Genomic DNA, 12,583 nt, shown 5'->3' on the forward strand with positions numbered 1-12,583 from the left:
GTGTGGGCTCATAGCCAAAGTCAACTTGTTGCCCAGTTGCTTGTGAGCTGCACTTTAACCTAGAAGATCGCCGGCTACACCGCTCTATCGCGCGGCTACCCTTCACTCCCCCAATGTAACGTTGGAGGGTTACATTGGGATCCGCTGCAACGTGTGCGGGGGGAGCACCTGTCTCAGTTACAAGTCAACATACTTCGATAACAGAATGGTGGAGTATGGTGGAATGGTGAACTGGAGTCCTGAATGGAGGAGGGAAAGAAGAATAAACTTGTGTGAAAACTCTCGGCTAATTTTTTATTTTATTTTATTTTATATATGTACATCTGTTTTTTCGTCATCCCCAAAGTCTCTCTCTCTCACATTACAATTGCTGATCTAGATTCTGGCTCCATGCAAAACCATCACTAATTAAGCAAAGACGCTAAGCGGCACATTCCGTCCCCCCGCCATCAAAAGCAAGGGCCGCATCCTTAGTCCCCCACCGGACCGGGGAGGAAGCCGACTGTCACTCCCACTCTAATACATTTCAACCTAATGCAACGCTACACCCGGTACTATTCCCACCCCATCACAACATGGAGGAATTATCGGAGGCGGAACGAAACCAAATCGGCCAGCTATTCATCTGTGGATTACGTAATGCGGAGCTCGACGAGGACATTGCCGAGCTAGTGCGCACCTTCAAGGTTGGCTCCATCCAGGTGAGCATCAAAAACTTACCTTCGGTGGACCAGGCACGCGAGCTCATCCGCGGCGTGCAACAGCTGGCCTATGAAGCCGGTCACGAACAGCCCATGGCGATTTGCATCGACCAAGAGGGCGGCATTCTCAACAACCTGAAAGGCGTGACCCAATTCCCATGCCAAATGGCTCTGGCAGCCTCCAAAGACACCGATCTAGTGGAGGCGGTGGCCGAGGCGGCGGCTAAGGAGCTCCTAGCCTGTGGAATCAACTTCATGTTTGCACCGTGTATGGACGTGCTCAAGTCGACGTCGGCCAGTGCGGACTTCTTGCTGGGGACCCGTGCCTTTGGAGACGATCACGAAATTGTGTCTCAATTCGGATGTGCTTTCCTTCGTGGACTGCAGAAACAAAACATGATGGCCTGTGGAAAACACTTTCCGGGCTACGGAACAGCCTCGCTGGACTCCATCTTGGGGGGAGTGCCTGTGGTCTCGGATAATGAGCTCCAAATGCAGGCACAGGCGTTTGTGCCGTTTAAGGCGATCATCGATATGGATTGTGATGCCATCATGGTGGGAGGATGTTCTGCTCCAGGTTTGGATCCTACGGAAGCTCATGCTTGTTTGTCCTGGAAGATATGCACTGATATTCTTAGAGAACAGCTGGGATTCAAGAACGTTATTGTTTCAGAGTGTCTGGAGATGGAGGCTCTTTACCAACAGGTTGGAGTGAAACAAGGAACCGTCTCAGCAAAGCTGGCTGGCTGTGACATGATTTTGTGCTGCTCTTCGTTCAAGTTGCAAAAGCAAGCCCTGGAAGGTCTATCAGGCGCCTATCTCGACGGACTTGTGGAGCCCGAAAGCATCATGGCATCTGCTGAACGCGTTAGACACATGAAGTCTAGCAGGAATCTCACCTGGCAGAGTATTCTGGGAGAGAGACCGTTTGTGGCAGAGCTGTTGCAAGAACACAAACTGCTGTCTGCACGAGCGTACGAGTCGTGTGTGGCTATTGGCAGAGACTATCTTCACATGATTCCTTTTTCCTTGAAACGCTCAGACACGATTCTACTGCTGACCCCGTTATGTGAATCCGACGACATTCACAGCGGCAGATGCACTCCAGCGCAAACAAACGGCAACGGAAACCCATCCAACGTGCGCTTGCTTCCTGGCGAAGCGACTTTTCAACATCTGGGAAAGACCATTGCCTCATATCATACTGGAAAGACACTGCACACTTCGTATTCCCAAAACGGAATTATCAAGTTACACGAACAGCTGATAGCCAGAGCAACGGTTGTGATTCTGGTCAACACAACAGCCTACTCGAACATGTATCAAACCTCGATAACAAAGTACGTGCAGCTTCTTTGTGACCAAAGACGTATTCCGTTTGTACTGGTGGCTGCTTCAAGCCCCCATGACATGGCGTCCTCCAACCATACATCGGATACAAAGACGTATGTCTGTGCGTTTGAATTTACCCCAGAAATGCAGGTCACATGTGCAAAGGTCATGTTTGGTAAGCTTCCTGCGCTGGGAACTATCCCATTCTCTCACTTCTGGGGTAGACAAAGGTCTGGTTCCAAGTCACTGAGTACTACGTCTACCAGAAAGACGTGGATGGTGGAAACGTATGCTGGAGAGAACGTGCAACCTCTTTGGGATCTATGTTTCCCGAAACGAAAGCTGCCAACCGAGGCGTTCTCCGTGTTAAATGATATCGACTGCTATGTGGTGAAAAACTCGTCTACTGGAAAGCTGTATGGGTTCTGTGCGGCTCACAAGACCCAGGTTGCACTACTCATGGTGGACCCGTCCAGACGGAAAATGGGCATAGCTGTGAGCCTGTACAAGCGAGTACAAAGAGCCAAGGGCAGAAAGGACCCCTCTGCGGCTCAGCTGACCTCGTTTGGGTCGGTGCTTCCCGCGTACTTTGCTGGTGCTACACCCGAGAGTCTGGCGTGGCTACAGAAGGTGGACCGGGCCATGATCTTTAGAGACAATGTGGTTGTTCTAGTGAACCAGAGGCTGCAGGACTTCCGAGTCGATGCGGCTGTGATCCAGGAGCTGCAGCAGAACAACCTCCGGTTCTCCATAGCCAGTGTTGCAGAAACAGACGCAAAAGACCTTCCGGAGGAGCTGAGAGAGTCGGATGCCTATGTGGCGCAGTGTCTCAAGGATGGTTCGGTGGTGGGCTCGGTGGTGCTGTTCAATAAGGGTTCTTCCATAGCCCGGTGGCTGCCTTGGATCTATGAGTTTGGTCCGTCGGTGGGTGGCATGACCAGTTTGCGGTGCGACTCTGATTTGATAATGCAAGGGCTTGTTTGCTGTGCTATGAGAAGCTTCCGCATTGAGGGCTTTCAGACGGTGGTATTGGATCACATGAGTGTTGCTCAACGCGACAGTCTTAGTGGGCTTGGCTTTTCTGTCTGGCGGGTGGAAGAGAAGTTCAGCCGGTAGCCCGCATCTATTGTATGTATTTGTATGGCTAGCGTAATGAAATAATGACGGCTTTCGCCATGGGTTACGGTAGCCCTCCGCTGCGACGTGATTAGTCCATTGTTGTCAAGTAATTAGTGTGGGATAGTTAGGGGTAAGCCGAAGTGACGTTACCTTGGTCAATACCACCCTGCGGAAGGGCCCACCAACCCCGATGGCGCTAATGCTAAGAAGCAGACTCTCAAGCTCTCCTCCGGGGTACTTGTCTGGGGTATTCTATAATAGTCATGGTAATGGTGGTAATGAGCGTATACGGTACGGCGACTATACGGTGATGGTGACTTATATGGCGTTGTCAACCTGTGCTACTGATCATGGGCTAGCTGTTCCTCTTTGGCTAATACAATACTGGTAGCTACTTGTATGTACTGACACTTGCACAGACACTTGCGCTGGTACTGGTACGTAATTAAACACATTCCAATAATATGAGGGCGGGACCGTTAGAACGGATAAATACGGCTAATGTGAGTACGCGACAAGGAGCGTGGAGATGGGTATGAGAGGACCGAGAAAACAGGTACCAAACGCCATTGGGTGATAATCTCCACTTTTACAAACTACCCCAGATGTCCCCAGACCACGCCAATGTAACGCTTTTGCTACAGGGTTTAGTTTTGCTTGTTTCAGCTGGTTTTTTGTCAACCTCCATCTTTGGTCGCATGCGCTTCCCCGGACCAAGGTTGCATTTTCAAGGTAGCATACAACCTTGTCACGATTTATTAGCGACGCCGTTCCCGACACGGTGCAGACGCATAAACACACGCTTGGATAGACATCGAGCGCAGAGGATATTTATATATGTCCATGGGAGATGACGACCGGGCGTACCATCATCAAATGTCTGTGATTGTAACCGCCGCAAACGCCAACCTTCCCGGCCACGGTAAGGGCCCTCTGGTGTCGGTCTCCTCGGAGCTGCTGACTAAAGAGTCTCATCTCATGTACGACTTTGAGCGCTACGTGGCTCGAAACCCGTCGCGCTTCAACCAAAAGGTTCTCGACAACCTCCGCATTCACCACACATACACCCGCTCGTCTCTGGACACTCTGGTGAACGAGTTTCTGGCAGAAATCACCCCCGCATGCGCCAACAGAGACGCCCCGTCCATGCTGCCGTCCAAGATGGGCTCGCTGCCCAACGACTCGCTGACGGGCTCGGTGCTCTCCATCGACATTGGAGGCAGCACTCTCCGTGGCTCCATGGTCGATCTGGAGAAGATGACCGTCACGGACTCGGTCCAGCACCTCATCCCCGACACGGTCAAGAACTACTCGGGCTCGGACTTTTTCGACTGGATCGTCGAGCGAATCATGCCTCTGGTCAAGGACTGCACAGCCACCATCATCCCCATCGGCCTGTCGTGGTCCTTCCCCATCTTCCAGCCCCACATCTCCTCAGGCCTGATCCAGACCATGGGCAAGGGCTACGGAGTGGCAGACGAAATCATCAACCAGGACCTCAAGGAATTGTTCGAGACCCACTTTGCCTCTCACGGCAAGACCGTCGAGGTCGGCGCCATTCTCAATGATTCGGTGGCGTCTCTGGTGGCAGCCAACTACATTTCCAACGCTCCCCTGTGTCTCATTCTCGGCACAGGCATCAACGTGTCTGCCCTGATCCCTAAAGACCAGCTCAAGAAGACCGAGCAGGACCAGGACAAGTACATTGTCAACTGCGAGGCGTCTCTGTTTGGCCAGTGTGTGTCCAAGACGTGCTGGGACCTGGAGCTAGACCAGGCTCTGGAGCGCCCTGGATTCCAGCCTCTCGAGTCTCTGTCTTCCGGACGATACCTCGGCGAAATATGCAGACTGATTCTGCGAGACTTGTCCAAGACGGGTTTCTTGAGCCGACCAGACGTCGGGCCCTACGAGCTGACAACCGCCGAAGTGGCTGATTTGGAGACCGCCGACTCGGGAGAGCTGGACTACGTGCAGGACATCATTCTGGCCACCTCCGACCGGTCTGCCGCCCTGGCATCGGCCTTCATTACCGCCATTTACAAGCTGACTGGTTCGGACTGCGAGTCGCCGTCCATTGCCTACGACGGCACCATGGTGCAGAAGTACCCCAACTTCCGTCCTCGAATGCAGCAGCGACTTAGGGAGCAGGGCCTGAACGTGACATTTGTGGCTGTGGAAGAGGGCACCGTGTATGGCTCCGCCATTGCATGCGCCAGCCAGCTTTCACAGTAGATAGCATTCGACCAAAATGACGATGGTCTATTCTCATATTAGCATTGTGATTCCCACACTAAGATAAAAGATATATTGAATATATTGCATGTTATAAAAGACATGTACTCTGTATGATACAGCAAAGGGGCTCCTCTGTAGAATGACAGTGTGCATCTGACAGCTTCCTTGTACACGTGTCTCGGCATATGTTTCACGTGAACACTACAGCAACAGAATATTCTATCAAGGGGCCACTGGTATGTTTAACAAAAACGGTGCAGGTCTGTTTGGTATCTACATGGCGGTTCATTTGTACCTGTGTACAGTTTGCACGTTTTCATCTCTTCTTTCATTTCTTCTTTTCATATACACAAGTTGCCCACCACCGGCGGCTAACATGTACCTGATCTAAGACCTAATGGCTCTTGTACGCACGCCACGGCAGGGATGGCATTGTCATCAAGGGGTACATTTATGGACGCGCCATGTCATTTTCAATCTTTGCATGCATAGTATCCTGCACTCTTCTGTCATCGTCGACGGGTGTACCTAGGACTTGCTTGCACCGTGAGGTATATCCGAGTGCTGGTGTTGATGCGATGATGCACTGTTCTTCCTTACAAGTACATTCACCAGAGGAAGTCACTTCAGCAAACGTCCTGGTTCACCACCTCAGAGAACCAAGTGATACCGTTATTCATCATATCATGATAACCCATAGACAGCCATCCAGCCTTCACAGTCCACATAGACGTCAACGTCAGACGTCATCTACTGTAGTAGGAGAGGAAAAAACTGAACGTGTCGTGGCAACGACAAGTAGAGTCAGCATGAAGAATGAATATGCAGAAAAAAAGACAATATAAAAGAGAAGGGTCACCCTGATATCCCCAAGCTACCCAGTTTCCAAGACATCTCACCAACTATGCTTCCCTTCGTTTTGTCTGTGCCTCTCATGGCCTCTCTGGCTGCTGCCCAGATCTTTCCCAACTCGACCCTGGCTTCAATCTCCTCTACCTCCACGGCTGCTGTGACCCTTCTCCCTGAGGCCAATGCTGCTGTTACAAGTGGCGTCTCTGAATCCGCTGGCGAAGAGGTCACTACCGAGGTGGTCACGGTGGTCGAGAGCAACTCCACATCTACCATGACTTTGACCAAGACCCATTGTCCTGCCTGTACCGAGACTTCCTCCCCTGACGTCTCTTACACCACCTACACCACCATCTACACAACTTCTGGAGTAGTCGTCACCAAGACTGTCACTGAAGAGTGTGTCACCCCTACCCCTACTTACACCACTTACACTACTGTCTACACTACATCAGGCATAGTTGTTACAGAGACTATCATCGAGGAGTGTTCTACCGAGAGTGTCGTTCCTACCCCTGCTCCTGTTTCCTCTTTTGACCCTTCCGTCTCCCTCACCACTTATGCCACTGTCTACACGACCGATGGAGTAGTTACTACTATCACCGTCACGGAAGAGTGTAGTACTGAGGCTGGACCTACTGAGACTCCAGCCCCTGCTCTTGAACCTACCCCCGAGACCCCTGCCGTTCCTGTGGTTTCTTCCGCCGTAACCCCCTCTGAAGAAGCCACCGTCTTGACCTACACTGTTGGAACCATCACATACACGTCCGTTGTTACTTGCACCGAAAAAAAGTGCCACCCCACCCCTGCGGTTGTCACTTCTGAAGTCCCCAAGGTCTCTAGCATCCCCGAGCAGCCCCAGCCTAAGCCCGAGGGGCCCACTCTCTCCACTGTCACCTACACCAAGGGCACTATCACTTTTACCACTGTCCAGATTTGTACTTCCGGTGCTTGTGAAGTCCCCAAGACTCCTGTTGCCGTTCCCGAGACTCCCAGCGCTCCTGTTGCCGTTCCCGAGACCTCCAACACCCCGGTGGTTATTGACACCACTGTCACTGCTCCTAGCCTCACCCCCACAGTCCCCATTGTGGCTGCTCCTCCTATCGAGCCTACAGTTGTTTCTCCTCCTGTTAAAGTGTCTCCTCCTGTCGAGGTGTCTCCTCCTGTCGAGGTGTCTCCTCCTCCTGTCGAGGTGTCTGCTCCTCCACAGGCCCCTCCTACTCCTGCTCCTGCTCCTCCTGCTGACTCTGGACTTCCCCCTCCCCCTAACACTCCTATTATTCCAGTTCCCGCGGTTTCCACCCCTCCCAAGAGCACTACCATTCCCAGTCCTCCTCCCCAGAACACCAGCGGTGGCAACAAGCTGGCCATCAGCGCACTCATGGGTCTGGCTATTGTCATCCCCCTTGTTATCTAGATGGTGACTGTCATCGCCTCATGCTGTAGCAAACTGTTTATCTACTTGTACACTGTAGCTCTACCGTAATGTATTCGTATTCCAGACGTACTCGTGGTGCAAGCGGACAGATGTGTTTACGAGATCTTCACTCATCGCACAATACAGTGCAAACACTCGTCGATCACATTTGTCTCAGATCAATTCAGCGTGGAGGCCGATCTCCATGTCGATCACATACACACCTGGAGAGATTGGACGATGCTCATCTGCTCATACTGGAGATATAATATTCCAGTGCATATACCGACTATTATCCGCGTCTGTGAGCAGTTTTACCGCGCCAGTGCAATTCCATAGGCTGGATATTGTCTGATACTGTGCACTGAGACATCCAATGTCAATCTGGCACTCTGCTACTCGTAGCGTGCTAGCCACGTAAACGCGTCGGTCAAAAAAATAGGGGTCAGCCAAACACCCTTGGCTGCCAAACCGACTAACATAAGAGTACCGACTAACATACAAGTACCGACTAATACGAGCTGTACGTAAAAAAAGAAGTAGGTGATTGAAAGACGATTGTTGTTACGGGGTCCATGTCACCTACTCTGTGTATATATATATACACCATCATCGTCATGTTATCTTCTCCTGAAACAACATGTTGCAACTTATGACAAACACATCTGGCCAACGTTTTACTTTGGTGCAGAAGCTCCAACTTAGAGCCCGTTTAGCCTCTGCGGGGTGTGTTCGTTTCTTCATACGAGCAGCTCTGCGGTACGAGTGCTTGTTGCTTGTAGACCGACGCGACGGTGGGGCTACTGTGGGAGATGGTGGGTCTTGTACGTGTGTTTGATCAAGTCGAGTGTTTGATTTCGTCCTTTTGAGCGCTCTCATCGTCGCCAAATGCCACTATCTCGACCACAACCGGTGTTGATGACGTCTGACTTACTTTTGCTGTATTAGTTAATATGGTGTCCGTACAAAATACTGTAGAGCGACTATAATGTCTCCCAAATAAGCCTGATACAGTCCAAAATGTCTACCCCTGATCTACAAGAGTCCACTATGAATACAGACACAGGAATATACACGTTTCTGTCACGTTTCTGCCACGTTTCTGCCACCCTCTCCCTGGCTCTCCCTGGCTCTCCCTGACTCTGGCTCTCCCTGACTCTCCATCACCACCACCCCTATCCCTGCGTTGTATAGGCTTTCGCTTGGTCAACTGTACCTTCAACAAAGAAGCTCAGGGTTTCGTGCGACAGACCACCTACGCAGATTGTGAAACAGCCTGGCATCTCTGGCCCCCTACCCACCCGTCACCAAACAGACCTGCGGCACTAATGGCGTCCACGGCTAGCGCGACTCCCCCCGCCCCTCCTCCGCGAGCGAACGACTCTTCTTTCGCCAGTCGAAGGCCCAAAATGTCTGACCTGGTTGCCCGACTCAGCAGCTCCACCGCCGCCAGCAGAGCCAAGAGTGAGTATTATGATGGCATGAACGGAGTACAGTAATCCGAAGAAGCAAACAGACGTCCTAGTGCAGCCAGCAGACCTCCAACCAACATGTCACGGCCCACCCCGTGCCGCTGTACCTGTATCGTGAGCTCCCCGGAGAGATACTCCGGAGAAATACTCCAATCGTGTGTCCCGTCAAAGAACCCAACTAACAATAGCCTCGCCGCCCGTGGAACCTCGCGCCCGAAAACTGGGCATTGAGCCGTCCTACAAAGGAGACCTCCCCACCCGAGGCTCGTCCCTGAGAGGAGGAAGTGGAAGTAGCTCCGAAGGCTCCTCTTCGCCTTCTCCCCCGGCCAACAGAAGCCAGCCTTCTCGCCTGGCCCCCGGAGAATCAACCCCAACTCCTTCCACTAACAAGCCCAGCACTACACCTACTGTGGCCACCCCCACCAGATCAACACAACGAAAGTCCTCTCTGGCAGAAGCGGGAGTCAAGCCTCTTAGACTCAAGTCACCGCTTTCGTCCGGACCTGCGCCGCGTTCGATAACGCCGAAGACCCAAGCGCGGCCCTCAATCTCGGCTGCTGCAGCTAGAACCTCGCGAGCGTCTACTCCTTCAACCTCAAAAACGTCTTCCATCAGCGGCAAAGCATCGTCCACGTCGTCTCCAAGCAATACAACCCCCACAGCAGCTACACGACGACTTTCCAACCGCCCTTCAATGGCCCAGGCTGCCAGTGCCTCTATCAGGGGCTCTGAGAAACCCCGAGTCTCGCCCATCAATCCGAAAAAAGTGCCGCCACGATCGTCGTCCATCACAGAACGATCTTCCTCGCTCCCGAGAGTGTCCAGAGACGCTGTGGAGATGCGCAAAAAGCTGGCTGAGACGGAGGAGAAGCTCCGGAAGTCGGACGCTCGTGTTACAAAGCTCCTGGCCCAGCAGAAGACACAGCTCAAGTCGCTTCCTCGAACTGTTGTCGCTGATGGAGATAAGGACTCCATGATTGCCAGCTTGCAAGAGAAGGTGGCTGATCTGGAACTTGAGCTCGAGAACGCCGAATATTGTGAGTCCACCAACCACGCAGAGACCTTCATGCCCATGATCAATGATCTGCAGATGCAGCTGACGGCAGCTCGAAAGGAGAACGAACGGGTCAGAGAGCAGCTTGAAACTGCACGTGCTGACTCGCGACAGGCGTCCTCGCAGACTAACAATGATGACGATGAGGAAGACTATAAGGTGCCCGACTTGGCACAGTCGGAGGCCATTCGGTACTCCAACCATGTCAATGAAGAGGAGCTCACGGCACGCAACTTTGAGCTGGAGGCCCAAGTAAACGCTCTGGAGCAGCAGGTGGAGAGTCTGACCTCAAAGTTGGAGTTGCAGAGCCTGGAGCACGAGACAGCTATCGCCAAACAGACAATCTTACACAAGGAGGAACTGGAGAAAACCGAGCTGGCTCTGCATGCCCGGGAGTCGGAAATGTCCAAGCTCAATCTGGAGCTGGAGTCGGTGCAGTCTCGCATGTCGCAGTTGGACAAGGATCTGAGGCGGCAGCAAACCCAGTCTTTGGATCTCAAAATGACTCTGGAGACAAAGGCAATGGAGAACGATGAGTTGAGACGGTCACTGATTCGGGTGGCTGAAGATACTCCGGAGCTGGACAAGGCTGTCAACCGACGGTCTATTGTCATGGCCAGCCCAGCCATGGAAGGAAGCAAGTGGCAGGTTGAGTGACTGCCTTGTTGCGTTACTTTACTGACACTACATCTAAAATATTTAAGCATTTTCATAGTACCATTAATAGACATACTATCATACTACCCAAGGAACTGAATTAGTGAGCATAGATGAAGTAGGGCGACTTGTCACCCATTTGAGAAAGCTCTGCGGCCGTGTAGTGTCCACACTGGCCCTCGGCAATCATACGTCTCTTTCTCTTGTTGACAATGTAGTAGCCGATGTTGAGAACAAAGATACAGATGAAACCAAGACAGATGAACATGACTTCGATTCCGTGGCCGAGTTTGAACTGTGGGGCGTCCTCGGCTCGGTAGATCTGAGACGCAATGGCTCCACAGAGGTTTCCAAAACCAATCTGCACTCCCATAGACACGCCTCGTTTGTAAGCTCCTGAAGTGTTGTTAGAGAGCCAGGAGATGATACCAGGAATACCAGGGTACAGGCCCAGAGCTACCAAGTAGCAACCAGCATATGTGGCTGAGGGGTTATCTACTGCAGACACGTTCATGGCCAGCATGTATCCGATGAACATACAACAGAAGTTGACCACCAGTAGAGGTGACCGCAAACCAAACTTATCAGACACCCATGCCTGCAAGACAGAAGCAATGGCAGCGACAGTGTAGATTGGAATTGTCATCAACTGGGCTTTGGAAGACGTGTATCCGAGGTTCTTGACAATGGTAGGGAGGAACAGTGACACTCCGTAGAGAGGCACAAGCACTGCAGCATAGAGCAGTGTCTGGGGGTAGAGCTGAGGATCTTTGAAGGCTTTTCGGACCTCTGCCCAGGTTGTGTCGTGGTTCTCTTCAACCAGTACAGGCGGTTGGACGGCGTTTTTGCTCTTGTTAGTGTCGTATTTGAGCTTCCAAATGACCCATTCTCGTTCCTGCTCGTTGAGAAAGCTGGCTGTGTCGGGAAAGTCTACCACGAGCTTGAAGGCCAAGATGGCAATGACCACGGTCGCAATGCCTTCCAGAATAAAGATCCATCTCCATCCCTCAAGTCCCCCCACGCCGTCCATTTTCGCAATAGCAAAAGCCAATAGTCCGGAGAAGGCACCTGCCACAGACGCTGCTGAGAAGAACATGGCTGTCCGGAACTGAATGTCTCGTCGACAGTACCACAGGGTGAGGTAATAACTGACACCAGGGAAAAGTCCGGCTTCGGTGAGTCCCAGAAAGACTCGAGCAGCCAAAAGTCCTCCATAGTTCTGAACAATGCCCATCAAAGTCATCACGATGCCCCAGGCAACCATGATGGTAGGCAGCCAGATGGATGGCTTTAGTTTCTTAAGCATCATGTTGGAGGGTACTTCAAAGACCGAGTAGGTGAAGAAGAAGACTGTCAGACACATGTTGTACTGAGCACCGGTCAGGCCCAGGTCCACAGACAATCCCTCAATGTTGGCATTACCGATGCTGCCTCGATCTAGAAACGACATGAGGTAGAGAAGGGACAGAATAGGGATGATTCTCATGTCAATCTTTCGAATCACCTTCTTCTCGTCTACAATAGGCGGTAGACTCTCGATGAACGTGTCATGATCTTCCTTGAGTTCGACTTCCTGGACACTGGGAGCCTGACTGGGGCTATCTGGAGATGGTGGGGTGGCCCCCAGTTCTGAATCTCTGGCTTTTGACATTTTGACTGTCGTTCCAGCGACTCCACAGTGTCGATATATACATCTCGTCCTCTTGGCGATGCTTGGTAATGAGATTCCGCGTTCCCCACAGTTAAT

General features: G+C 51.9%; 5 protein-coding genes across 5 annotated transcripts; 4 read left to right on the top strand and 1 right to left on the bottom strand.

Moving 5' to 3' along the window:
- Nucleotides 1–575: 575 nt before the first annotated feature.
- Nucleotides 576–3,149, top strand: YALI1_E23994g (uncharacterized protein; the record flags this gene model as incomplete). Its single annotated transcript, XM_504177.3, has 1 exon — nt 576–3,149. One exon carries the CDS (start codon nt 576–578, stop codon nt 3,147–3,149), a length of 2,574 nt encoding a protein of 857 aa, XP_504177.1.
- An 840-nt stretch (nt 3,150–3,989) lies between these two features.
- Nucleotides 3,990–5,384, top strand: YALI1_E24028g (uncharacterized protein; the record flags this gene model as incomplete). The annotated part of the gene is made up of 1 exon (XM_504178.3): nt 3,990–5,384. The coding sequence occupies one exon, from the start codon at nt 3,990–3,992 to the stop codon at nt 5,382–5,384; it is 1,395 nt and encodes a 464-aa protein (XP_504178.3).
- A 907-nt stretch (nt 5,385–6,291) lies between these two features.
- YALI1_E24052g (uncharacterized protein) lies at nt 6,292–7,653 on the top strand (the record flags this gene model as incomplete). The annotated part of the gene is made up of 1 exon (XM_068283069.1): nt 6,292–7,653. The coding sequence occupies one exon, from the start codon at nt 6,292–6,294 to the stop codon at nt 7,651–7,653; it is 1,362 nt and encodes a 453-aa protein (XP_068139170.1).
- A 1,328-nt stretch (nt 7,654–8,981) lies between these two features.
- On the top strand, nt 8,982–10,836 carry YALI1_E24078g (uncharacterized protein; the record flags this gene model as incomplete). Its single annotated transcript, XM_504180.2, has 2 exons — nt 8,982–9,117; nt 9,314–10,836. 2 exons carry the CDS (start codon nt 8,982–8,984, stop codon nt 10,834–10,836), a joined length of 1,659 nt encoding a protein of 552 aa, XP_504180.2.
- Nucleotides 10,837–10,936: 100 nt separating this feature from the next.
- YALI1_E24113g (uncharacterized protein) lies at nt 10,937–12,487 on the bottom strand (the record flags this gene model as incomplete). Its single annotated transcript, XM_504181.2, has 1 exon — nt 10,937–12,487. The coding sequence occupies one exon, from the start codon at nt 12,485–12,487 to the stop codon at nt 10,937–10,939; it is 1,551 nt and encodes a 516-aa protein (XP_504181.1).
- Between the last annotated feature and the right edge of the window lie 96 nt (nt 12,488–12,583).

Source organism: Yarrowia lipolytica, chromosome 1E (genome assembly GCF_001761485.1).
Source record: "Yarrowia lipolytica chromosome 1E, complete sequence".
In the NCBI taxonomy this organism is placed as follows: domain Eukaryota; kingdom Fungi; phylum Ascomycota; class Dipodascomycetes; order Dipodascales; genus Yarrowia; species Yarrowia lipolytica.